This window comes from Dasypus novemcinctus, chromosome 19 (genome assembly GCF_030445035.2).
Source record: "Dasypus novemcinctus isolate mDasNov1 chromosome 19, mDasNov1.1.hap2, whole genome shotgun sequence".
In the NCBI taxonomy this organism is placed as follows: domain Eukaryota; kingdom Metazoa; phylum Chordata; class Mammalia; order Cingulata; family Dasypodidae; genus Dasypus; species Dasypus novemcinctus.
Window position 1 is genome coordinate 34778094 of NC_080691.1, and position 27805 is coordinate 34805898.

The 27805-nt window shown below is 48.6% G+C and overlaps 1 protein-coding gene across 4 annotated transcripts in view; it reads left to right on the forward strand.

The window, feature by feature from the left end:
* MYO18B (myosin XVIIIB) overlaps window positions 1–27805 on the forward strand; it is a 263498-nt gene that overhangs the window by 20172 nt on the left and 215521 nt on the right. For all 4 annotated transcript variants that reach the window (XM_058281562.1, XM_058281564.1, XM_058281563.1 and 1 more), the window contains exons 4-12: window positions 29–1336; window positions 1894–1960; window positions 2754–2866; window positions 4199–4375; window positions 9256–9454; window positions 11456–11598; window positions 12396–12496; window positions 15241–15304; window positions 25580–25724. In XM_058281562.1, coding sequence (XP_058137545.1) covers window positions 29–1336; window positions 1894–1960; window positions 2754–2866; window positions 4199–4375; window positions 9256–9454; window positions 11456–11598; window positions 12396–12496; window positions 15241–15304; window positions 25580–25724 — 2317 coding nt within the window. The remainder of the gene's footprint in view (window positions 1–28; window positions 1337–1893; window positions 1961–2753; window positions 2867–4198; window positions 4376–9255; window positions 9455–11455; window positions 11599–12395; window positions 12497–15240; window positions 15305–25579; window positions 25725–27805) is intronic.

Sequence of the window (27805 nt, forward strand, 5' to 3'; positions counted from 1 at the left end):
TTAAATCTGGTTATGGTCTCTCTCCTAGGCCCCAGAAATTTCCAACGGTCAACCCATCAGCAAGTCCAACAGTAGTACCAAATCTGGAAGCCAGCAGATTTCCCAGAGCAGCCAGTCCAGCTCTCCCCAGGACTCAAACATTCCGAGCAAGGAGAGCGAGGAGGCCAGGAGCACGGACTCCCTGCTGATGACCAGCATCAATGGCGAGAAGCCCCAGGGGCCGAGCCCCAGTGGGGCACCAGCCAAAAAACCCCTGCCCTTCAAGAGGGGTGTGAGGAGGGGTGATGTGTTGTTGATGGTGGCCAAGCTGGACCCAGACTCAACCAAGCTGGAGCAGAAGACCCATCCCCATGACTCCCTTGCCTGCAAGACCCCACCCCCACCCACAGACCCTGGGGGGGTAAAGAAAGGAGGGACTGCGGTGGCTCCTTGTGGTCCCCAGGCCAGTCCTGAGGACCCACCCCTGAAGGCTGAGAAGACCCATATTGGAGATATTAGGAACCCAGGCCAAGGAAATGTGCTACTTTCAAAAGGCGAGAAGGGTCTGGTCTCAGTGGGGAAGGGGGACAGGGCCCCCCAGACCAAAGAACCTAAAGGGACTGAGCCCCAGGGGAAAGGGAGTCAGGGGACTAGGCCAGGTGAGGGAGAGCGACTAGAGACAGTAGAGAAGGTCAGAGAGGACCCCCCAAACAAGATGGAAAAGGGGAGTCTCTCCAGGGATGCAGGGGACAAAGGGAGGCAGGTTGGGGCCCAAATTCAGGTGAGAAAGTGGGGAGGTTCCCTGAGCAGAAGGAACAAGTGGGGTGATTCCCAGAATAAGAAAGACAAAGAAGGTGAGCCACTGAGTAAGGTGGAGAAGACAGGAGAACCTCAGATCAAGATGGAGAAGACAGGCAAAGTGCAGGGGAAGGTGGAGAAGGTAGGGGGCCTGCTGAGTATGATGGAGAAAGCAGGTAAGCCTCAGGATATGACTGAGAAAGCAGGTGAACCCAAGACAGAGCCAGAAAAGGTGGGGCAACCTCAGAGTAAGTCCCTGGAGGCAGGTGAAGCTCGGAGTAAGACAGAGACGGCTGGTAAAGCCTCGAAGGAGGTGGATACACCCTGGGAGGCCCCAGCGGTAGCTGGGGAGGAGGACCAGCTGGGAAGGAGAGCCCAGAAAACCGAGGAGCCCTGCCAGAGAGCGGACACTGGGGCCGAGGCCCTGGAGCTGCAGCTGGCAGGACCCGGACCGGAACTGGAGAACCACGCAGAAAGCCCTCAGACATGGGAGGAGAGCCAAGAAGGGCCAGCCCTGCAGGAGGGGGGCACAGGAGGCCAGAGCAGAGACTCGGACCAGGTGATGGGGCTGCAGCCCCTGGTGTGGGAGGGGTGGGTGAGCCCCTTCAGGGATGGAGAAGCAGGAAAGTCCTGCCCCTGGGAGTTACAGGGAGCTAGAGACAGATGGCCAGACAGAACAAGGGACTGAGCCCAGAGGTGCGGGGTGGGGGGTCAAGCACCTCCTCCTCCAGGGCTCTTGGGGCTCCCACTGCACCTGTCCTTGGAGTGGGAGTCTCTATGGAGTGAAGGAAGGCCCTGAGAACATGAGGTGGCCCCTCGTGGCTGAGATTATGCACAACATCATGCAATAATTCTCAAACTTGGGGTTGCACAAATAGTAGGTTGCTAAAAATGCAAATTCCTGGGCCTTGCCTTGGAGGTTACCTCTCAAAAAGCCAGTGGTTGAGGCTCAGGAATCTGCATTCAAATAAGCCCCTCCCCAGCCAGGTTCTGACTTTTAGTTTGATGTAGGTGGTCTCCAGACCACCTCAGGGTCCCCAAACCATGATGTGAGCGGTTCATTCCACACCCAGGGGTGTCATTTTGCTGGTTAATTTATGGTACTTTTCTTCTCAGGCTCCTGAGGACAGATGGTATGAGGCCGAGAAAGTCTGGCTGGTTCAGAAGGATGGATTTACTCTCGGTAACTAGGAGTATTAAGATCGTCTGGGGGTCTAACTCTTCTCTACTTTTGTCATCCACCCCCACTGCTGCCAATTGTGTTGGCGAGGGACTGATGACTTTGGGGTGAGAGAAGTGGGGTAAGGAGCAGCAGAGAACCAGGAAGGGGATTTGTGACTTTTGAGGTGGGGATAGTTGATGGTCATTTTACCTTTGGCTGATGGTCCACTGGGTGTGTTTTCAGAGGCATCGGAGAATTTATTCATTTATCCATTCATCATGCAACAAGCATTGTTTGCTTCCTACAGAGTACTTCAAGGAAATCAGTTTAGTGCAAGTGTGCAAATAGTCCACACTTATTGATCAGATGTGGCTTACCATAGCACTCTACTCAGGACTGAATCTGAGACCCTGGCAGAGCACAGCTGGGAAGAGTGATTGATTGATTAGTGATGCCTGTCATGGGACTAGAAAGGGAAATGGTGGCCTGCGGGCCATTATTTGCCACCTCAGGTCTAGGTTTTAGGTGGGTTGGTGCAGCTGACCATCTGGGTGCCTACTGTGTGCCTGGCACTGTGCTGGCTGATAAAAGTCCAAGATGATTTGAATCCAGTTGCTGGGATCAAGGGGTTTCAGTCACAATCCAGAATATTCCATATGACTAGGCCCCCAGGGGAAAGGATACAGCCTCTCTGACCTGTCCCAGGCCCCTCTCCAGCTCCTTGGCTTGGTTCAGCAGTTAAGAGTCTCAGTCTCCACTCCTTTCCTCTCTTCCCCTCCCCTCTCTATCTCTCTCTGGGATGTTCACCCCCTAGCAACGGTGCTGAAGCCGGATGAGGGAACAGCTGACCTGCCGGCAGGAAGGGTGCGACTTTGCATTGATGAAGACAAAACTATCACGGAGGTAGATGAGGAGTGTGTCCATCGGGTAAGCCTCCTGTCTGCCTTCCTGCCTGCTTCATATCTCTTGCCTCACCCCCCAAGAGATTTGCTTGGACCTGACTGCAGATTCTACTTTGGCTTAATGCCTTGGAGGGAGTTGTAGGGAACAGCCCCCTTGAACTCACTGAAGGGATATTGTTAGGAGGTCATTTGCCTTGCCCTATAGTGTCCCTTTTATGAGGACATATCAAGAGATATGTTTGTCAGGTCTTAGTACTGGAAATTCTGATTTATCAAAAAAAGTGACTGCTTTTCATTTTATGGACATTGCAAATTATGCTGCAGAGCATGTTTTCACCCTGGCTGCCAGGAAACTCAGAGCCAGATTTGCTGCTTGCCTCTAACCATAGCAGAGATCCTAATGGCCTATATTTTGAGCATCAACCTTTCTTTTATTTTTGCTGTTTTAAGTTGTTTTACATGTATTTTTGTAGCGCCCATAAATCTTTTTGAGGATTGTCAGAGTATAGTGAGAGGGGGAATAAAATCTTGTCTTGACTCTTTTCTCCCCTTACAGCCTACCCATTGATGAGAAATTTCCTTCAGGAACTCTGTAAGGGCCTTCCTCCTCTGTACTCCCTTCTCCCCCTCCTCTGCCCACCTCAGACCCTCCTCTCCCACTGGCATTGGGAGTGTGCAGAGACCCAGAGCCTTCAGAAGAAAGGCTAACCCATAAGAAGGTCCAGAGCTGACCCAAAAACCACTCATTAGACCCAGAAAACTCTCTGAAGCTGGAAAGAACAGTAGGAAGTCCCTAGAATGGCTTTCCCAAGGAGAAGCTATTATTATCCTTGTTTCTCAGAAGGCTTGGGCATATTTCCAAGGGACTGATGCATGATGGGCTATCAAAGAAATAGGGTGTTTTGATCATTGGCCTTTACCCCTGGGCATCACAAAGCATGACCAGAGCTCCCCATTAGACCCAAAAAAGGAGGGAATAGTGGACTTTGCCATACCCTGGAACACCATTGGTCTTTTTGTGGGGTTTGGAAATACAGAAGGTACCTGTGTCTGCCTTGGGAGCTTCCCCCTCTCAGTGCAGCGGGTACAGGAAGGAAGGGCCAGTGTGAAGAAGGGTGGCTCAGGTTGCTGCACAAGGCAAGGAGGAGGGGTGGCCTCCTTTCGTTTGTAGGGTTCCATCACTCCTCCGGAGTCCTTGGGTTCTGTTCCAGTCTTCAGCATGCACCTCCCTGAAGACGGGATCGCCAGAACAGTGCTTGTGTGTGTTTGTGTTGGTGTGTTGCTGGTGGTGTGGTGGGGGCTGGTGGGTGGTTCTGGCGACAGGAGGCCAGAGGAGACACTATGTGACTGTTGACAGGCCAACCCTCCTGAGCTGGACCAGGCTGAGGACTTGGCCACCCTTGTCAGTGTGAACGAGTCCAGTGTACTGCATACCCTTCTGCACCGCTACCGGGCTCAGCTGCCGCACACCTGCACGGGGCCTGACCTGATCGTCCTCCAGCCCCATGGACCCTCCACGCCCTCTGCAGGGAAGGTGCGGTGGGGACACGGTGGGCAGGGCATGGGTGTGGGGCTGGAAGGCCAAGGGACAGGGTTTGGGGAGAGCCAAGTGGCTGGAGTCTCTGTCAACCTGTCTGTGGGTTGCTTCTGGCCAATGAGGAGATTCTAGGGCATGTGGGACTGTGTGGTGTGTCGTGGGGATTCAAGGGTCATGTGACCCCAACTCTCCAGCGGGGAAAGATGAATACTGTTAACAGCAGGAGCATTATAAATAATATGAGAGATAATATTTGAGTATTAATTATGAGACAGGCACTGCTTTAAGTATCTTCATTTATTAATTTAATTCTCACATCACCACACAAAATACAGTGCTACCATATTACTGATGAGAAACACTGGCTTGGCCGGGTGGAGCCGGCAGCTGAGCACAGGAGCTGGGCTCCTTGTCCTCTCAAAGCTAGGTCAGACTCTGAAGCATCCTGGACGTCACCCACATAAATTGGGAAACAGAAGACACAGTTCTGCTTTTATATATTTTCCCTGTGAAGCGTAAAAATGAGCAGTTTCATCCATGGACAATAAAAATAAAGGAAATCTGTCATTGCCACCTTGTGGCAAGACCTGTCACCACAGCAGATTAATTTGTGCCTGATCCTTTTTATTCATTCAACTGAGGAAACAACAGGCAACAAAGCAGGCAAATACCCCTGCCCTCGTGGAGCTTCCATTCTAGTGGGGGAAAAACAGGTCATTAACAATAAACATAATACATAGGTAAATGACATTATGCCATTAAAAGTGAAAAGAACTAGGAAAAATAGAGTGGGGTAAGGGTGTGGGAAGTGTCAAGTCCAGGGTAGGGTGGGAGATCCGAAGAGGACTCACTGAAAAAGTGACCGCTAAGCAAAGACGAAGTAGATGAGGAAGTGAGCAAAGTGGCTATCTAGGGGAGAGAGCGTCCCAGGTGGAGGGAGCAGCCAGTGCGAAGGTCCTGCAGTGGGTGTGGTCTGCAGGCTCAGGCACAGCAAGCAGGCCAGAGGGGCTGGAGCAGACCTGAGTGCAGAGGAGGGGATAAGAAAGGAAGTCCAGGAGAAGCAGGGGCTGGGGTCATGTCAGGCCTTGTCTGTTGTGATGTGATTCTGGTTTTTACTCTGAGTACAATGTGGCTACTGGATATCTCCAGCAGAACAGTGACCTGATTGGAATTGTGTTGTAAAAGGACCCCGTTGGCTGCTGGGTGGAGGATAGGCTGAAGGGGCAAAGGTGGAGGCTGGGAGATCTCTTAGAGGGGAAGCACCTTCTGTGTGTGTTGTTCTGAGGACTTGGGAAAGGGAGTCCCCTAGAACAACTGCTAATGCGCTATAGGTGCCTTGGAAAGATCATGGAACTCTCTGACTTTAGTTTGGGGATAGAAGACCTTGTCCTGCCTTCTGGGACCCTATGAGACAGTCCTAGCCCCATACGGCATTAAGTCCATTCAGAGGGGTATAGTGGCATACCCCAAGGCTTTTCTTCTACATACTGATCCCCCGCACCCCTTCAGTCACCTCCAGAACCCCCAGCCTGGCTGCTCTTGTTCAGGGGCCTCAGAAGCTCTGGGTAGGCAATAGCTTGCACTTGCATTCTCCCTTCCCTTGCTACGAGTGCTATGCTTCTGTTAATGCATCCCAAGGCCTCTGAGCCTTCTGCAAAGCTGAATGACTCCGCTGGCCCCTTAGAAACTTCTGGGAGGCACATTTGTAGAGTCCCCAAGAGCATGCCAGGTCCCCATTGGCCACCCTGGATAGAAGCACACATTTCTGAACCTGCATGCATATGTCTGAAAGTACAGGTGTTGGGACATGCCCTGTAAGATGGATCTTGAGTCACATGATACTCTAAACTCCTTCGTAACACTGGGGTGGGCGGGTGGGGGTGCTGGTTCCCCCTCCCCTTCCCTAAAGCCACCCAGCCTCCCTCACCCACAGCAAGCCCCAGTCTGTTGGCTGAGTCATGTCTGCTTCCCCAGATGGCCACCAGGTGGGAGCACAGGCCTGCTTGTGGGGTGGGGACTGGGGCCACCTTGAAGATGGCTTGGGCGGGGCTGGGGCCTCTCTCACTGGGGTCCTGGGACCCCCTGGCAGCTGAGAGCTGGGAGTGTGCCTGGGAGCATGCAGGTCTGCGTGCACGTGCGCATGGGTGTGACCCAGTGGGTGTTGGTGGGCACAGCTCTGGGTGCCAGGGCACATGTGCACACCTGTACCTATGGATGCATGTTGGGGCCTGGATCTGCAGAATTCCTCCTTCAGCCCCAGGCAGTGGGCCCTCAGGGGACCTATGGACAGGGTGGCCTGTTCCTAGAAATTGATTTTTTCCAGGGTGGAAGTGAGTCCAGGACTCTGACCTGAGGACCCTCTGCCTGCCTAGTGCTCTAAGGATGTGTCCAGCCAGTGTTGGGCCTTGTCCCACATTTGCCAGCAGCTTTGGGGTCTTGCCGAGTCCCTGTGCTTTGCCTAAAGAAGGGGCATTTTTAGTATTCTCGGTGGTTCTTTGTGAAGGAAATGCCAACAGCTGACTGGGGGCACTCATGCCCAGAGAACGGGGCACCACACTGGGGCTTGTGCCCCTGGTTCTGCAGAGGCCCTGGGGAGGGCAGATGGGGCCCTGCCAGGCACAGTGGATGCACACTAAGCATTGTGCTTTGGATATTCTCTTCCAGCGGCCTCTCATTGCCCAGCTCCCCTTTGCTGCCTTTTGGCTGACCTCAGTGTCTCCACTTGCCCACTTCCCTTCACCCCAAAGACCACCCTCTGCAGATTTTTGTCAAGGTCACCAGTGACCTCCATGCTGCCAAATCCATGGTCAATTCTCTGGTCTCATCTTACTTAACCTTCATTTGAAGCTGGAAGCACTCCGTTCCTGGGCCGCAGAACTCCGCACACCTGGTTTTCCTTCTGTCTCACTGGCTGCTCTTTTTCAGCCTTCTTCATAGCTTTGTCTCCCTGACCTCTTGACATGGGGCGCCCCAGTCCATGCACCTCTTCTTTGCTTTTAACACCCATTTCGTCAATGATTTCATCCAGGTTCATGGCTTTAAAGTGACTGCCGTTGAATATCATTTAATTATTTATCATCTACCTCTTCCCATAAGAAAGCAAGCTCCAGAGAGGCAGGGATTTTTTTAAAAGTCAGGTTTTAGAGGTATAAGTTACATCCAGTAAAATTCACCCTTTTTGGTGTACAGTTCTGTAAGTTTTTGACAAACATTTATAGTTGCGTAACTGCCGCCACAATCAAGATACAGAGCAAATGGCTCCAGAAAGTTCCCTAGGTCCCCGTGTAGTGTAGTCAGCCCCTCCCCCAATCTCCACATCAGCAAACACTGACCTGTTTTCTGTCTCTATAGTTTTGCCTTTTCCGAAAGGTCATATAAATGGAGTAGTATGTAACCTTTGAATTGGCTAATGTCACATGCCACACTGCAGTTGAGGTTCATCCACATTGTCATGTCTGCCTGCAATGCATCCCTTTGTTTTGTTGCGTGGGTGTGTTGTTTGTCTGTTTATAGAGTGACCACCTGTCCTGCCCAGGACTGGGATGCAGGAATTTCAGTGCTAAAACTGCGATGCCCCATCATCCTAGTTCACTAGTGGAAGGACTTTGGATGGTTTCTAGTTTTTGGTGATTAGGAATTACAACCTATTATGTAGAGGGTTTGTTTTTAAATACTTAGAAGTGGGATTGCTTGGTTATATGATGAGCTGCATTCTTTAGCATCCCTACCAGCAATGTAGGAGAACTCTATTTGCTCCATGTTCTCACTAGAACTGTTTCTTTTGAGTTCTTCTTTTAACCATTCTAGTAGATGTGAAGTGGTTCCTCATTGTGGTTGGCAAGGATTTTCTTGCTCTGCTTTGTGTAGCGCTGTGCTCCCAGGGCGCAGCACAGGCCACACAGTAGGCACTCTGTGAGCTTTTTTTTTAAAAAAATTATTTATTCCACTCCTCCCCCTGCTGCTTGCATTTGCTGTCTGCTTCTGTATTCATTTGCTGTGTGTTGTTCTTTGTCTGCTTGTTTTTCTCTCCTCATTTTTAGGAGGTACCAGGAACCTATCCCAGGACTTTCTGACATGGGGGAGAGGCACTCAATCACTTGAGCCACCTCAGTTCCCTGGTTTATTGTGTCTCTAATTGCCTTTTCCTCTGTATCTCTTTTCTGTTGTGTCATCTTGCTGCATCAGCTTGCCACATGGGCCAGGTCTCCACATGGACCAGCTATCCATGTGGGCCAGGTCTCCATGGGGGCCACCTCGCCTTCACAAGGAGGCTCCAGGCACTGAACCTAGGACTTCCCATATGGTAGACAGGAGCCCAGTTGCTTGAGCCACATCTGCTTCCCCTCTGTGAGCTTTTAATTGAATGAAAAGTGAATGGCTGGGATGAAAGAATGGATGAAGTGGAAGGGACTCCAGGTATCACCTGAGTCTGTTATGGCATGTGTATGGCACATGTGCCCCGCCCACTCCCCCTTTCCCACTTCCTGTCTCCAAGGCAGACATTACTAATCGGTCCTGCCACATCATCTGGCTGCCTCTTTTAAAAGCAGTTACTATACACAGATTTGAGTAGTGGATGAGAGGATCCCATGGACTAATGCAGCGCTAGCTCAAACCTCTAACTTGTCAAAAAGGAGACCCAGGCCCAGAGATGGGTTGCAGGCTGCCCAAAGAAGTTACAGTGAGTCAGCCACAGGACTACATTTCCAGGCTGGGGCTCTTGCCAGTAAAATGCTGAGACTTTTCTGACAAATACAGTACTGAGAATAGGAGGCAGGTACATGGATCTGGCCCTGAGGCCTGGGGTGGGACACTTCTTGGAGTATTCCCTGGGCAGTAGCTGGGATGGGAAGGCTGATGCCTGGATTGTCGTGCAGGTACCCAGAGGCCGCTGGGATGGGCTGCCCGCTCACATCGGCTCCCTGGCACAGCGGGCGTACCGGGCAATGCTGAGCCAGCGGAGAGATCAGAGCATTGTGGCCCTGGGCCGGAGTGGTGCTGGGAAGACTGCTTGCTGCGAGCAGGTCCTGGAGCACCTGGTGGGGCTGGCGGGCAGTGTGGATGGCAGAATCTCAGGTACAGTGGTCTCCAGGTGGCAATAGCAGGGTGGGAGCAGGAAGGGGAGATTTGGAGGGAGTGTGTGGGACTGTTCCTCATATCCACTCAGCCCTCAATGAGCAGCAGATGTATGGACACCCTTTGCCTGCTAGTGGGCAGGGCTGCCCCTAGCCCATCGGGCACTTGTGTGCATATCAGATAAAGGCACATGACTATCATTTGCCAAACAATCATCCTACGTTGATGTTGTTAAAATCAGACACTTGACTGCCATCTGCTGGGAAATTCTCCTAAGAAGTATGCAAATCTATAGTAGGATGCAAATGATGCTCCCCTTCGATGTCAGTCCCTGTACAGTGTACAACTTGGTGAACTGTCCAGAAGATCCAAAGGCAAAAACAGATAGCCTGGCTTCTGCCAGAGGAGTGACCCAACTGCACGTATATAACCAAAACAAATCCTCTGCAAAAAGTGCTTGCACAAGTGATTAGGCACCTCCTTCCCACATGGGAGGTCCTGGGTTCGGTTCCAGGTGCCTCCTAAAAAGAAGATCAGTATACAATGAACAGACAAGCAAATGGGAACAACGAGGGGTGGGGAGAAAAAAAAAGTGCTTGTAGAGCTGATTAGGGAGAGGTGGAGGGAGCACAGGAGGGTTTTGTGCAGACTTCCCTGAGGGAGTGACATTTTAGCTGGGCCTTAAAGAAAGAGTGCCGTCTAATAATAATAGTGATCAAAGTACACAATTACTGAGCGCTTGTGTGCCTGGTCCTATTCCAAGTGTATTAACTTATTTATTAATACAAACCTAAAAGGTAGATATTATTATGCCTTGGATTTTATAGATGAAGATTTTGAGGGTCGAAGAGGATAACTAGCTTGCTCAAGGTCACAGAGCTAATCTATCTTAAAACTGAGATCCAAAGCCAAGCCCAAACCACTGAGTCAGTGTTTCTTAACCTCATTTTCATTATCTCCCCACTAAAGTGGCTCTTTAGACATTTCCCCCTCAATCGTTGCCCATTATAAAATTTCAATACCACATCTATACTGTGTATTTATGCGATATGGGCATATCTGTGCTTTATATGTGGAAAGAGTAAAAAAATTTTTCTTGCCCCAGAGAATCAGTGTTTGCCCTCTTGAGGACAATATTGAGAGCAATTCTTTGCTGTGAAGACATGACTTGAGTGATATTGCTTTTCTAATAATAATAATGATAACAACCACAGTACTTTTGGAGCATTTTCCAAGCACTTTATATTATTAAATCCTTTAATCCTCCTGAAAACTATATGAATTAAGTGCTGTCATTATCCCCGTGTTGCAGCTGGGGTATCTGAGGCACAGGGAAGTTTCAAATTCAAGAGGCCACTCACCAAACCACTGTGACATTCTGTCTCTCCACCAGGGTCAAGTCAATACTTTCCTAAAAAACTTTGGTGCACCTGGCCTGTGGCAGGAGGTGGGGATTCAGTGGGGAGAGGGGCCAATCCCTGCCCTCCCAGGATGCAGTTCTGCTGTGAGAATGTGTGCTTGAAAGTGGGGGTTAGGGTAGGCTGGGTCTGGGTGCCCAGCACAGTGCCTGGGGCATAGTAAGTACTCAAAAAACAGTTGTGGAGAGACTTCAGGGCTCATTAGGTCTGCTCCTAGGCTGTGAGGTCCCTGAGGGCAAGTCCAAGAACACCAGTGCCCTGCCCTCCTCCTGGGCTCGTCAGGCTAAAGAGGGCCTTAGAGCAGCCCCGTCACCCAGATTGTAAGCTGTGCCTGTGTATCTCTTCTCATATATGGAGTCTTATACTTGTCACAGCACAGGACCAGGCTGGCAGTTAGTGCCCAGTGAAATGTGTAAAATGAACTCATTTGGAAGGGGTGGCCAGGAGCCCACAGGAGCCTACCAGGAGCTGGAGATAAGATTGGGCCTGGCTGTGTGCAGTGACCAGTGGGGAAAGTGGTCCTGAGAGAGGCAAGGGTGGTCATGGCTGGACAGTAGGTGATGCTGCACTTCATGCCCCGCAGTGGAGAAGATCCGTGCTGCCTTCACCATTCTCCGGGCCTTTGGCTCCATGTCCACGGGACACAGCCGCAGTGCCACCCGATTTGCCATGGTGATGTCGCTGGACTTCAATGCCACCGGCCGAGTCACGGCTGCTCAGCTCCAGGTGAGGCCTCTGGGGGTATAGGGGAGAGGGGTTCCTTGGTGCTGTGGGGCTCCCAGAAATGTGTCTGGAAAGGTTATGGTACCCCAAGCCATGATCATTTCCTCCCCACCCTTGCTGAGTGCACTGGAACCTCCCCTCCTGCAACCTGGAATGTCGAGGGGATGAAATATTCTTGAGAAAATACACAATTCAGCCGTTCATTAGCTGGGTCTTGAAAACACAAGCTGAAATTAAGCAGACGCTTGCCAGCCCTCCACGGCAGCCCATGTATGATGAACACATGGCCTGTTTGTTCATAATTCCAAAATCACCCACACTCCACCTCTTCCCCCCTCAGACCTTCTGTTTGAACAGAAAATAGGATTAGGTTATTAGATGTGCCATTTCTGCATGGAACTAGGCTAATATCCACACTAAATGAAAAGTCCTCAGTGTCAAAAAAAAGTCTCTTCTCTGTCCTGGTTCTGATATTCTACCATTAATCATGCTCTCGGGTCAAGGTATTAAAGGCTCTATTAGAGGCCAGCCCTATTTAATTGTTATTGCCTTTTGATATCCTAAGTGGAATGCCTTGGTTGCATTAGTTGATTCTTTAGGTGGACCCTGAGTTAGTGAGACAAAGGACTGATAAGTGTAGATTTGGAGGATTTGAACTTGAGATGTAGGCTCAAAGGGTGGGTTGGGGTAGATCACTTTGATAGGGCCTGCTGGGTAACTGCACACCAGGCATGGGGCAGATGTACCCAAAGCCACTCACTTTTGAAGTGCTGACCTGGTGCTTTCCATCTCCCCCACAGACCATGCTTTTGGAAAAGAGCCGGGTGGCACGGCGGCCAGAAGGGGAAGGCAACTTTGAGGTGTTCTCCCAGCTGCTGGCTGGATTGGACCTGGATCTCAGGTGAGCGAGTGGGACAGGCAAGAACAGCAGTGGGCAGTGAGACAAAGGGGACCCTATCATCAGGGCCCAGCCCTAGCTCCTTCCTGGAGCAGAGAAGCTGTGGAAGCGCTGTTGGGGACGTGGCCCCTGGATTCCAGCTGCCTGGGAACAGTCTGCTCATGGGCTGGGTGACCTTGGTCTAGTCTTGTCCATTCTGACCCTCAGTTTATTCCCCTGTCAAAGGGAAGCAATTCCTTGACCTTATAGGATTGAGATAATTCCAGTACAGGTCTTTATAAATGCCAGGGGTGCTAAGGCTGTCTGCTGGGGTGGTGGCATGTCAATCCAGGGCCTGATGGTAACATGGGAGGAGGGCAAGAACAAGAGACCCCAAGTCTTCCAAAAGTTTCTAAGCTGGGAAAGCGTTAGCCTGTACAGAGGGTGTGCCTGAATAGGTGCCTCGGCCGTGTGGGGAGCTGAGTGGAGCAGTGAGCAGTGTAGCCAGGGGAACCTCACCTTGGAGGACCTCCTTGGGGAAGTGGCACAGTGTTCTCTCCACCCCTCCCCGACTTTGCAGGGTTCCCTTGGGCATGTGGCTCCCTCTCTCTCAGCCTCGTTTTCCTCCTCTGTCCAATGGACAAGGTCCTTGTTCTGAAGCCCCAGAGAGAGGGGTGATGATTGACCATTACCGCCCTGCACCTCTCTGAAAACCCTGCCTTCTTCTCCATTTGTAGGTCAGGTTCAGCTTGTCCTGAGCCTCCTGGCTAAGGCTGGAGGGGAACTGTCCCCGTGGAGAGAGTGCAGATTAGAAAGGGAACTCCCAGATTTCAGAGAGGGATAACTGGGTAGTGAGGAAACTTCTGGAAGCCCTTCAGAAGAACTTGGCAGTAAGGCAGGATAGTATAGTGGTGAGGACTGTGGATTCTGGAGCCAGGCTTCATATTTGGTGTCCTAGCTCTCCCCTGTTGGCCATGTGACCTTAGGCTAGTGACTTCATCTCCCCGAGCCTCACTTTTCTCATCTTTCAAGTAGGTGTGATAATAACTATCTCAGAGTGTTGTTGAGGGGTTAAGGAGCAATAGGTATATGATGCTTAGACTAGTGCCTGGAACCCAGGGAGTGCTTGCATGTGTTTGTTGTTCTTGAGAACTTGATCTGCCCTGGCACGCCTGTCAGCCACAGACCAGGTGTGGGCTGGAAAGGGCAGGCTTTGGGTCAGAGCCGTGTGTGTTTGAATCCTGGCTTGGCCCCACGTGGGCCTCTCTGAGCCCTGGATTCCCCTGGAATGGGTATTTGCTAGTGCTCACCCCTTCAGCATTTAAACGAGATCATGTGTCAAGGCAGCAGACTCTGTGTGGTGCACGGTAGGGTGCAACATGGAAGGGGTAAGAGGTAGATGCTGAACTTTGGGAGTCTGAGTTCTCCTTTCCTACACTGGGGCCCAGATGAGAGGCTTCACCTCTCCCGGCCTCTGTTTCCTTATCTCTTGGAAAATTGAAGGACATCCATGTCCTCCCTGTCCTGCTTTCGACCCCCACATTGGGCCCATCCTTGGGTGGGGCTGGGATTCTGGGCCTGGGCCTGTTGCCTGCTGGAGATGGGGGAGCCGTGGGCTCAGCAGTGGGAAGGACAGGGCCGGGCTGCTGCCAGCAGAGGTGACCAGGCCTCCGCACCAGGCCTGTCCCTGTCCGCGTGGCTCTCGGCGCCAGCGAGTCTGGCCTGGGTGAGCTTGGCATCCTCAGGAGGCAAGACAGAGCTGCCTCTGAGGGTGTGGGGCCAACCCAGGTGGGTCTGGCAGTCCTGGTGGAGGGAGGAACCCCGCTTGGAACAGTTCAACCCTCTTGGGGTCATGGGCATTCTGGGGCTTCCTATAATTCCACATCCTAAATATCTCCCCAGGACATCTCCCTTTCCCCATCTCTGCTGCTGCCAAGCTCATCCCTCATCTACAGTGAAGTTTTTGTAGAACAAAAATGGATTCTTCTTTCCTCAGACTTTCTTCCTTTCTTTCATGCATTCATGTGGCAAACTCATATTCATCCTTCAAAACTTTGTTATGATTCCCCTCTTTAGAGAAGTCCTTCTTGATTCCTGCTTCCTCAGTTTGTCTGTATGCCATTTTGTTGCCTGATGGAGTGGGCATCCTATCTGCAGTCCTCACCTCAGGAAAGCTGTGGTGTGAACACTGGGTGGAACTTTAGAGATCAGGTCATATTACAGGGTGAAGGTCCTGAGAGGGGAAGAGGAGCAGGATAGTGAAGGAGCTAAAGGCTAGGGCTCTAGTCCAAAGGAGCTGTGAATCCTGGCTTGATGTTTGCTCGCTGTGAGGTCTTGGGCAAGGAGCTAACTCTCAGTGCCTCCATTTTGTTATCTGTAAGATGGGAATACTGTTTGTACCTATGCGTGGGGCTGTTATTAATAATCTTAGGATTTAGCACATGGCAAGGTCCCATTCATGTCAACTGCCCTAATATTATCCTCAATCAGGCCACACCTGGTGAGAAGACCTGGGATTAGAACCTGTGCCCTTGCAGGACTCTTCTAGGGTTTCCTGGCCCTTCAGAAGGGCCAAATGAGGGAAATGAGTGAGGGATATTCTGGAGGTGGGTGATGTCTTGGGGGCAGAGCTGGTGGAAGAAGAGCTGGGGGCAGGTACTGGAGCTGCCTGGGGCTTCATGGGAGACCCACGCCGTGGTGATCACCTGCCCTGCCAGGCCGCTGGTGTACAGAGTACCCCTTACTTCTGGTCCCTTTTCTACTTCCAGGACGGAGCTGTACCTGCACCAGATGGCAGACAACAGCTCCTTTGGGATGGGCGTGTGGTCCAAGGTAAGGAAGAGTTCTTTCCGGGGTGTGTGTATGAATCTGTTTCCCGAGGCCAGGATGAGAGAGTCATGGAGGGGTACCCTGTGCAACTCAATTTCTTTGGGACATGGCTGGTCATGTGGAGGAGGCAGGGGATGCCTTTGTAGGGTCTGGGCTTGTTGGGGGATATGAGATTTGTACAAATAAAAGGAACTAGGAAGTGGTGTACTTAGTGGTAAGAGCATGGGCTTGGGGATCAGGCCATCTGGGTTCAAGTCCTGGCTCTGACACTCACTACCTATGTGACCTCAGGGCAGAGCCTAACCTCTCTGAACTACTGTGTTCTCTTTGGTGAAATGGTGATAGCAGTTGCATCTACCTCATGGGGTTGTTGTGAGGATTAAGTGTGAAGAGGTGTGTAAAGTGCTTATCACTGGGCTTGGCCTCAGTCAATAGGGTACTTATTGGAAATACCACTGGTGCGTAGTGTGAGAGGATGCAACAAGAGATGGCTTCCTGGAGAATGTGGTCTGGGAGCAGGCCTTGGAAGATGGGAATTGAATTGCTAAAAAAAGCAAGTGGCTAACTTATGCACACCTGTGCCAGACCTGTGCTAAGAGCTGGGATCATGGTCCTTATCCCATGAATTTTCATCCTAGCAGGAAAGACAAACATGGAAATTCATGTAATCATGTGCGACAAGAATATGCCAGAGGTTGCACAAGATGCCATGGGAGCCAAATGGGAATGAGAGAGCTACTTGGCCTCAGTCAGGGCTTCTCGGCAAAGGGGACATTTTTTTTTCTTCTTTATTTTCTTTTAAAATTTACATCTGAAAGATATGAGGTCCTCGTATACCCCTCACCCCCCTACCCCACTCCTCCCACATCAGCAACCTCTTCCATCATTGTGGCACATTTACTGCACCTGGTGAATACATTTTGGAGCACTGCTGCATCACATGGAGAGTGGCCTACATTGTAGTCTACACTCTTCCCCATTCCACCATGTGGGCCATGGCAAGACACACAATGTCCACCATCTGTCCCTGCAGCAACACCCAGGACAACTCCAAATCCTGAAAATGCACCCACATCATATCTCTTCTTCCCTCTCCCTACATCAGCAGCTACCGTGCCCACTTTCTCCACATCAAAATTATAATTTCTTCCCTTACTAAGCACAATAGTTCCCCAGCAAAACACCAGTTAAGCCCACTCTAATCTGTAGTCTGTTCCTTCATCCTGTGGACCCTGGGTGGTTAAGTCCAGTCCCCCTCTATATCAAGAGAGGGCTTAGATTCCACATGGATGATGGATGCTGTTCTCCTGCTTTCAGTTGTAGGCACTCTTGGCTCCCTGGGGTGGTGGTTGACCTTCTTCACCTCCCTGTTAGCTGGCCAGGGTAAGTCCAATAAACCAGAGGGTAGGAGTTGCAAGTTGCTGAGGCTCAGGGCCTGCCTGTCACATGGACAGTCCAGAGATTGAGGTCTCCTGAGTATACACCAACCCAAACACCAATCACAAGTCCAGTAAAAGTAACAGAAGAGGCATGTATAGAAAGGTTTCAAAGGGGACATTTGAACTAGATTTTCAAGGATGAGTTGGAGTTCATCAAGTAGAGGGGGAGTAAGATAATTTCAGCTCGAAGACCTCTTTTCAGACATATGTGTCTGGGCAACAAATACTGCTAGAATAATTAGATATCCTTAGGTGAAAAAAAAAGAAAAAAATAGAACTTTGATCCATATATGTCATGCTATATATGAAAAGTAACTAAAATGGATCATAGGCCTAAGTGTAAAACCTAAAACCAGAAAACTCCTAGAAGAAAACATAGAAGAAAAAACTTTTTGACCTCGGGTTAGGCAAAGAGAACAAATTGATAAATAGACTTCATCAAAATGAAGACTCCTTTTTGAAAGACACTGTTAAGTTGAAAAGACAAGCCACAAACTGGGAGAAAATATTTGCAAGTCACATGACTGATAAAGGATTCATACTCAAAATGTAAGAAATTCATAATTTAAAAAAACAATCCAGTAAACAGACAAAATACTTGAACACACATTTCAGCAAAGACCATATACTGATGTCAAATAAGCACATGAAAATATGCCCACTATCATTAGTCATGAAAGAGATGCAAATTAAAATAACAATGAGATACCAAAACACAATTACTAGCATGGCTAAATTTAAAAAGATTGATCATAGCAACTGCTGGTGAGACTTTGGAGTAAGTAGAACTCTCATGCACTGCTGGTGGGAATGTAAAATATACTAGTACAACCACTTTAGAAAACAGTTTGGTAGTTTCTTTAAAATGTTAAATATATACCTCCCCTGTGACACAGCCATTATAGGTATTTATCAGGAGAATGAAAGTGTAATTCCACACAGAACTTTTATACAAATATTCATAGCAGTTTTATTTGTCATAGGCAGTTTATTTGTTATATTTTTGTATGACAAATACCAAAATATTTATCAACAGATGAATTGATAAATACATTGTGCTATAGCCATATAATAGAATAATACTGTGTGATAAAAGAGAAGAAACTGTTGATAAACTAAAAAATACAGCTGAGGGAAAAATCCCAGATGAAAGAGAATACATGTGGTATATATATGAAATTCTAGAAAATGCAAACTAATATATAGTGAACAGAAAACAGATCCCGGTTTGCCTGGGGACAGAGGGATGGGGAAGAGAGGAGGGCGATTGCTGGACTTTATCCACAGAATGTCTGATTCCGTAAGGTCAGGGGTCTGGCCTGAGAATTGGCGTTTTCCATGAGTTTCTGGGTGATTCTGATGCTGCTGGTCCAGGGCCCACACTGTAGTAGGGTCTATTTCTGCAGCGGGTGGGGTGGGATGATACAGCCCCCTGTCCTTAAGTTCTAAGGACTGATTCTCTCTTGATCCTCTTGACTACTCCCTCATTTGGGGGTGTTTTCTTTCACCATGACGAGGCCTTTAGAAGCACTGGGTCTTCTCATTCATTAGATGAGTTTTGCCCACGTTATCCATTTGGCTCAGCTGGAGAATTGTTTGTTTTGCCACTCTTTTTGGGGGAGGAAAAGAGCTTCCCCAGCTCTGACCTGTCTGTCATCTATCTGTAGGAAACTGATAGCGTGAAGTCATGTCAAGAACTCCTTCGAAGTGTTTTTCTTTTTTTTTCTCTTCCTGTATTTCTGTGGGGTGTTTTTTTAGGCCAGTTGATTTGCAGGAACTGGTAAGGTGTTCCTTTGTTCTCTCTCAACTACCTGGCAGGTATCTAGAGAATGTTTTGTCTTTTCTCTAAGAACAAAAATAGAGTCTGAAAACTTGGCGGCCTTTTATACAAGCCTGGGCTGGTTACCAGGACTGGGCACTCTAGGTACAGTCTCATTAGGAGAACTTGGTAGTCAGGAAATGTTCCCCTAAGATGGGGGCTCCTAAGTATGAGTCCCCAAGGCTGTAAGATTTAGCAAATAGTAATAATACAGGATGCCCAGTTAAATTTGAATTCAGATAAAAATTCATTAAGTTTTTAGTATAAATATGTCCCAAATATTGCCAACCTCTAGAGGGGTAGAGGTGTATCGGGGAAGCCTGCCTGGAGGAGGTGACAATGAGCTGGTCCTAGAATGAGAGTGAAGTTAGGTGCAGTAAAGCCAGTGTTTCTGCTACACCAAATATTGCAGGGGGTAATACTTATACTAAAAAAGTATTCATTGTGTATCTGAAATTGAGATTTAATGCGACATCCTGCATTTTATCTGGTATACTATGGCCTGACTTCATCTTCCACTAAACCCTCTGGTCCTCCTCCTCCTAGCCAGTCCCCTGACTCTTGATCATTTCTGCTTCTACTTCATCTGTGACTCTCAGGCCCATCTTCTGACAATTCATCAATTACGGTGGCTAAGAAATGGGTTCTGGGAGTCTGATACAGCCAGGATCAAATCCCAGTACCAACCCTTATGCCTGACTGGCTTTATGCAAGTGACTTCACCTCTCTGGGCCTCAGTTTCCTCATCTGTAAAACTGGGGTAGTAATATCTCCCCCCACAAAAAAAAGTTAAGAGAGATAAAGCCTGTGAAGCATTTGGGAACTAGGGCAGTGCCTGACACTGAACCACTGTCATTTATTATTATTACTATTATTATTATTCAAGTATTATCATAGATGCCTTCATTGGACCATGAAGTGGGTGCAGACGACAGGGCAGGGCCTCAGAGGCACTGGGGGAACTTGGTTTCTCCCCAGCAGCTTGGCGCCCTGCTTGCCCATGAGGCCCCCTATCCATGCTCCTTATGGCATCAAAAATACTGGGTTTTTCTCTTACCGGATTTGTCTTTATTCTCCTCAAGAGTATACTCTTAATGAAATTTATATTTTAAAAGTTATATTAATATGTATTTGCAGAAAAATCAGAAAAAAACCCATAAAGACAAAATTAAAAAAAAACAAGCACTAATAACTTCACCACCAAGAGAAATCCACTGGTAACAGTTTAGGAGATTTTCTTTCAGTATTTTTTCTATGAATATTTTACATAGTTCAGAGCAAACTGTGTCATTAAAACCTTAACAAACAATATCTTTAATGACTGATGTTTATGGAGGAGTCATAATTCACTCAGCCATTTCCACAATGTGGTCCATTTCCATGGTTGAAAAACTTCCCTGTAGCACTTGATGATGATGTAAGCATCTCTGTGCACCCACCTTTAGGCCTCAGTGCCCACCCAGCCCTCTAAGCAGATGCCTCCTTTGCGATCTGCCCTGTGGTCTCCTTGATAACAACCTCTCATCACATTTCATGTTGTTTGTTCACGTTTGGTTCTTCTCCCCTCTACCCTAAGTCCCATTAGGACGGGGTCTTATGCGTCCGGCATACTGCTGAATATACCGAGCCAGGCCCCCAGGAAGCACTCAGTACTATATGCTTGTTGAAGGTATAAACAAGTGAGCATGCCCAACTCACCACAATCTTACCAAAATTGCATCTTTTCCATCATTTAAATCTTTTCCACTGTGGTAGGCCTTTGGAAGCCTCTCCTTGGAGAGCTCAGGGTTCCCATGCCTCAGCCTGCCTGCACCTTTAGGGCCCAGGAATTCGGGATCAGTAGATCCAAACGCAGTAGTGGACAATCACCAGCATAGCATCAGTGGCTCTCACTCGGGGACCTTAACCAAAAGTGTGTTAACAAAAGTGGGTATTCGTGAAGCACCTGCTAGTCCCATGGAATAACTCAGCTGATCTCTGACTTCAGATGACTTTTGTTTGGGAGATGGGGATCGCCATAGACATAGACATACACCATTCCAAGCCAGAGAAACATCCTCCTAGATAAAGGCGTGTGTAGGCTGTGGCCAGATTTGGAGGGAGAGAGGCGTATCAGGGAAGCCTTCCTGGAAGAGATGACTATGAGCTGGCCCTGGAGTGAGAGTGAAGTTAGACAGGTGCAGTGAGCCCAGTGTTCCTGCTTAACGGAGCAGCTGAGGCAAAGGCAAAAGTTGGGAGGCAAATAGCAAACTGCAGTGTGGCAGAAAGTAGGGGTGGGGCCCAGGGTGGCCTGGGGTGGCACTGGCCCAGGGCTTGGCCCCCACCTCTGCTTGCTGACTGCAGTCCCCCTCGTAGTCCTTGCCCTGCGCCCTCACTGCCTGCCACTTTTCAACTTTTAAATGGAATTTATTTGAAATCTGCAGGGGCACCAGGAAACATTTGAAATCACAAAGCTTTCATATTATTTTCTTCTTCTCTATAATTTATTTTTCTGCAGTCTAGTCTGATTTTTTTTTAAAGTACAGCAGTAGCAATAATAACAACCCTGGCCTCCCAGCCATTTGCTTCTGGCTGTCACATTCCAGGCTCTGGCCAGAGGCACATTTATTTTTTATGATCCAGTTGTCAGCTGTGAAGGAATGGTCTCCAAACAGAAGGTTGGGGGATCCTTCACTAGTGCCTGGGGCCATGCCTGGGCCCTGCCAGGAACTTTCTCTTACTTAATCCCCCTAATATAACAGCCCTTTGGAGTAGGGGATTAACACATCTGTTTTTTTGTTTGTTTTTTGGAGAATTAACTGAGGTAAAGTTACTGGCTCAAGGACACCCAGCTTTTAATGGGAAAGGTGGAACTGGAACAGCCAAACTTGGTGCTCTTCCCACCTGTCATCTCAGCCATACATAGAGGGTGAGGATTGTGCTTGGCAGGGTCTGACCCACCGAGTTTGAGGCCCACTCCCTGCCCCATGAGGGCTGTGTATCCTCTGCCAGCCTCAGTTTCAACATCTGTTCAATGGGCAGGGCATCACGCAGCTCCATAGTCTGCTGTCAGAATGGGGGGCTCCGTAGAGTGTCTGGCACATAGTGACTCTACCCTCCCCAACTGGGTGGCTGTGGGCAAGTGCCTTAACTTCTCTGGGCCTCAGTTTTCCCCTCTGTCCATTGGTGAGACCCACGCCTGCCTCCTAGAGTGAAAGCACTTAGTACACTCCAATGGGTGCTCAGTGAATGCCTTTTCTCCTCCCCCCTCACATGGACTCGCAGTGCCTGGAGAGGAAGTGGACTGGCCAGATGTTGAGCGTGGTGCAGAGCCACTTGGGAACAGGAGCGCCTGGCTTTGGACTGACACTGCCTTGCCCTCACCTCAGTCCCCACAGGGTCACCCACCTGTGCAGGCACCAGCGTTTCTTTCACAAATGAATCGAGACAATGCTCAGCATTTTCTTATTAGGTCCAGTGTCTCTCCAGGGGGTGGCTTGTTGGTTGTGGAGATGCAGGGGCTATGCCCAGCTGGGCCTGGGGGTGCGGAAGGGTGCTTTACATCCCATAAAGGTCATCCTACCAGGCCTGTCCAAGGCCCTCTTTGATAATCGGAGGCAGGGGACAGGAGACCAAAGGGCTGGACCCCTCTGCCCGCGAGGCCTCCATTAGCCTCGTACTCTATCAGAGAGCAACTCTGAGCAGCAGGCTGTGGCTCCCCACTGCCCCTTCAGCCCTGCAAGGGACCAGCCAGCCTCTCCTCCCCTTCCTCAGAGCTCTTGGCACCAGTAGGCACCCTGTTCCCTCAGCCCCATGCCCTTCTGTTTAGAGGCCCTGCCTGCTCCCCAGTTCACCCCTGCACCTCGCTCGTTCTGTTTGCCCTCTGTGACTTGCCTCACGCATCGCTTCTTCTAGAAAGCTTCTGGCCTCCCAGTTGGGTCCCCACACCCCAACACTTACTCTCTGTTGTCATTGTCCATTTGCATATCTGTCCCCCTCTTCGGACTGGGAGCCCCTTGAGGCAGGGACGTGCCTGATTCATATTCCATGGAGGGATGAACATGAATTTGGGCAGCAGTGAGGAAAGGATGTGTCTGGAAGGTGGAACAGCCTGAGCAAAGGCGTGGGTGCATGGCGGGGGTGGTGGTGGTGGAGAGTGGGGGCTGCTGCATGCTTAGTGCTGTGCCAGTTGCTTTTTGCACATGGACCAGTTTAATCCTCACAACAGCCCTGGGAGGAGACTGCAACATTAGTTCCATTTCACAGATGTGGAAACTGAGGCTCAGTACAAGGGCAAGCGACTTGTGCCAAGTCACACCTCTAGGGAATGCAAGTATAGTCCCATATCTGAGAAAGGCCATGTCCAGTTCTTTCGGACTCCAAATCCCTTGTAGTTCCACTGGGCTCCTCTGTCTGCATTGTGGGAATCTCCTGGGTGCTCTAAATCCAGCCCGATTTAATGTAGGAGAGAACATTTTGGATTTTTTTTTTCCCCACTAAATTACCTGCAGTTTCTGATTGGCTTTGAGACTCTTGACTGCATCAGGCAAACCCTGGGCATCTTGTGATTTGACATTTTGTCCCACTGTTTTTGGTTCTGTTTTGTCTTTTAATAGAGATAAAAAAAAATACAGAAAAATGTGTTAAATGCACAGATTTCAGTGTTCATCTAAGCATTTTTAGTGTTTACATTCTTAAACACACTGTGACCAACCCCTAGACCAAGCTATAGAGCTTCCCCACCCCTCCTGAGGCTCCCTCAAAACCCCTCCCAGAAAATCCCCTCCCAATTAGTGGTCTCCCAAAGTCCTAATCCTTACTTCTCACTATGGGTTAGCTTTGCCTGTTTTTCAGCTTCCCATAAATAGAATCATGCAGCATGTAGTATTCTGTGCCAGATACCTTGAACTCAGCATTGGATCTGTGGGATTCGGGGAAGTTTGTAGCGTGTACCAGTGGCCTTGTTCTTTCTCCTTGCTCTACATCCTTTATCGCTGTGCCATGGGGATCCCGTCGTTTGTTCATTCTTCCTCCTGTTGATAGATGTTTGGGTTGTAATTGACTTAGTCCATTAATTTGACCTTTTTTTTGCATTTTCGATTTGAAGAGCGACTTTTGTCAGGGGGTTATGCAGGGGAGTTTGAGGGCCAACCTACTCTCTAGACTCTCAAGGCACTGTAAACATATTCCTGATCTGAATAATTTTGGATCAGAAACGTGTGTGCGTGTGTGTGTATTTCCCCTAATATGTCTTCTGTCCCAAAAGGAGATGTTGGGGGACACAGATAAAGAATCCAGTGAGCTTTAGTGAAGTTTTTTCATTCTTCTTCCCATACGGGTTAAGTGGTGGATGACGGAGTCTGACTGTAATTTAAAGTCAAATGCTCATAGCTGACAGTGGGAGCCGTAACAAATGTGTTGCCACTGTCCTTTCAGTGTCCTTTCTCTGCTACTTTCAAATCTCATAAATAACCAAGAGTATGTTGGTTAAGATGCCTTCCTTCCCTCTGTTTGTTCCTGTGGAACAGCTGCAGTTGCTAGGTAGAGCTCCTGGTTGCTAGGGATTTTGTGGTCCTGTGGTGGCCCAGAAATATGATGGATTAGTGGAACATGCTTTTGCTATTAATTGAAATGTTTCTACAGTGAATCTCTCAATGTCACTGTAGGCTTTGAAGTTGTCCAAATGGGTTGAGGATCCCGAAGCAGTGGCTTGAATAAGGGGAGAGAGGCAAGTGGCTTGGACTGGGTATCCGGAAAGCCCACTTCTCGTCCTCTATCTGATATTAATATGCTATGTGACTTTGGGCAAGCATTGTCCCCTCCCTGGACATTGGATTTCACAAAATTCAAGGTCCTCCCAGCTTTAACAGCCTCTGGTTCATCACCCAGGTTCCCTAAGCAGGCAAATGCAAATCAATTCCTTGTTGACAAAAGAGTTCCAGTCCCAGGCTCACTTCCTTTCTACCCAGCAGACTCCTGGGCTGTGTCTCCTTGGCCAGATGGTATGTGTGCAGGAATTTCAGACTAATTTTAATATTCAATCAAATGTAATTGGGATCATAAATCTGAAAAAAAAAAAAAGTTTACAACCCATAAACATCAGAGCATGTCATTTTCTCTTTTCTCTTGCTTAAAAATCTTTGGCAGTTTCCCATAGCTTGCAGCAGCTATAGGAGACAGGTTCCATTTCAGTTGCCAAAGGCAGAATACTTGGTAGCAACTGTAAGGGGTGATGTTCTGAAAGGAATCTGGATTCACTGGCTGGCTGTGGGATCTTGCTCGATTAGTGACTTCTGCCACAGGTCCAGTGGGGCACATACCAGTATTTACTAATCATTTAAAGCCCAGATCCTCTAATAGCATGTTCACGGTCTTCATGATTTGTGTCTGCCAGCTTATCATGCTTTATCTCCTCCCCTTTTCTATCTGCCCCCACCTCCAAAAAACTACTCTGTGCTCATATCTAATCAACTGCCCGTTATCTCCAAAGAGTCCCCACATTGTCCAGGTTGTTCCTTCTGCCTGTCAGTTCCTTTATTACATTGACTTGGTCAACTCTGCCTATTTATCTTTCACACTTCAGTGACACCTTTGTTTCTTCTTCTGTGATATTCTCTTTGATTCTCTATTATAGGATTAGTTAGCCATTCCCTCCTCTGAGGTTCCATAGTTCCCACTTACACTAAGCCTGTTTCACGGTCAGTTGCTTTTATGTCTTTCCATTTCTACCTTGAGAGATCTTTTAAAGTCAAGTTCTGGGTTTTGCTCATATCACCCAGAGTAGAGCCCAGTGCAGAGCAGAGCCTCAGTAAATCCATGCTGAGTGAACACATGAATGAATAAAATCACACTGCATTCCAAAGTTAGATAGAAATGATTTTTACAACTTTCCCTTTTACAGTTATTCCTCAGCATAATTGTGTGGGTAATTTACTGTGATAATAAAGTGACCACACATTCCCCCCAAGACGGAGCTCATCTCAAGTTGCAAGTTTATGTTTTCTCAGTCATGAAGGCCTCTTTTCCTCTCTTTGCTCTCAGACTGAAGACAAGCAGAGAGCAGCAGCAGCCTTTGCCCAGCTCCTGGGTGCCATGGAGATGCTGGGTATCTCAGAGAGCGAGCAGCGAGCCATTTGGCGGGTGCTGGCAGCCATCTACCACCTCGGTGCGGCAGGGGCCTGTAAAGGTACGTTCTTTTTGCCGAGTTCACCTGGGCAGCCAGCTGTCTTTTTTGGCAGGTGCCTGATGAAGCTCTTTTCTTGGTGAGATGGGACAGGTCCATCTGTCTTATCCTGTGTCCCTGGGTCTGCTCTTCAGGAGGTTGCCAAACCAGAATGGCAGAAAGGAAGCAGGGCTGGATATTTCAAGTTGACTTTGTATATCAGTGCTGTCCAGTAGAACTTTCTGCAGTGTAGAGATGCTCTGTATCTATGCTGTCCAGTATGGTAGCCCGTAGCTGCACGTGGCTATTGAACACTGGAAATATAGCTAGTGGGACTAAGGAGCGGAATTTCAAATTTTATTTAATTTTGATTTATTTACATTTAAATAGCCGCTTGGGGCTTGTGGGTACTGTACTGGGTTGAGGAGCTCTAGAATATGTGAGAGACAGTTGAGTCCAAGCAGTAAAGACAGTGTGTCTCTGTGTAGACATCCTGGAGATGCTCCCCATTCTATGTGCTGAAAATGGGCTTTGCTATCTTCTTCCTCCTGAATCTGCTCCACCTCCTTAATTGTCTCTTTGCTGATTGACCCTATTTCCAGTTATTCCCACCACCCCTCCCTCTCCTATCAGCATCGTGCCCTGTAGACACTCTGTGACATCATTGCTGTCTGGCTTCTGTATATTTCTCTATTGCCTTAGACTAGGAGTTTGCTGGTTTGTTTGTTTTTTGCCTTCCCTGGGGCACTAGCCCCCTTGCCGAGGGCACTGTTCAACCCTCTGTCCATCCTGATAGATTCACTGGGTTTTTTTTCTAAAGCCTGTGCTGAGCAAAGTGAAGAATAGGAGCAACTATGAGCATGCGGTCCCTTTGTGAGTTTGCCATCTTATTTGCTGAAAAGAGACTTCTAAACTTAAAACCATCAGGTCTTAAGACTGAGGTTGAGGGCGTGGCTGCATAGCTGAGAGCAGGAGACCCTGAAGGTTCAGAGGTGAAACATAGAAGTCTGTGGGTTGGGAATTTGTGGGAGCAAGCAAACGTATTTTATTAAACAGAAAACCGAGGCCCAGAGATTCTGGGTGCAGTAAACTGTAGGGTTAATGCTTTCATAGTTTGTAACAAATGCTTCACAACTATGCAAAGCGTTGGTGGCGGGATGATGTATGGGAGCCTTGTTTGATGATATGCATGTTTGTTTTGTAAGGTCACAACTTTTACTATATACCTATTTTTTATGTATGTTCATGTATGAATGATATACTTCAATAAAGAATTTTAAATTAAAAAAAACAAAAAATAAAACCTGTAGGTTTGAGTGCCTCTTGAGCAAGGCAGGTTTGAATTCAAACCTGAGCTTCTCTGAGCTTCAAAGGCCCCCTATTTCCATGGCCTAAGAGTAGGACTGATGTGAAGAAGCTGAAGAAGGTTGGGTTAACCTAGAAGCAGACACAGAAACAACAATTTGTGGGGCAATCCCAGGAAGCCCTGAGAGGGAAGTGGGGAAGTGAGACAGGGAGGAGAAGGCTGGCAATGCAGGGTTCGTGGATGAACAGGTCACCTTTGGGAAATTGGGGCTTAGTCTTCCTGGGGATCCCTGGGACACTGTGAGGAACATGCCTTTGAATTGTCTTACCCAAAGGGCAAGGAAGCTGCAATATTTATCCACCAATTCCTGCTTCTCCTTTGTCGAAGATGGCTCCTGGTGGCTTCATCTCCCCATGTTTCCAGCCTGCCCCCATGTGCCTGGGCTGAACAGCCTCCTGCAGCCAGAGCAGAGGATGCAGAGTGTAGAGTGAGAGAAAGCAGAGTGAGAGGCTGGAGTCATGACTGGGGTGGCATGAGCTGAGGGGTTATGGGCACATCACCAATAGCATTGTTACTAGATTTAGACTAGGTTCTTGACTAGTCTACAGAAATGAATTTCAAAAGCATGTCTGGTGAGTTAGGCCAGTAATTTATTCAGGTAGGGAAGGACGAGAAATGGGAGAAAATAACAGATCAGGTGTCCCAGGTAGAGAGTAAGGGGCTGAAAAGTGATAAAGAGGGCTGATTTACAGACTACAATTCCCCATTATAGGTTATAAATTCCCAGGTTTTACTTGCA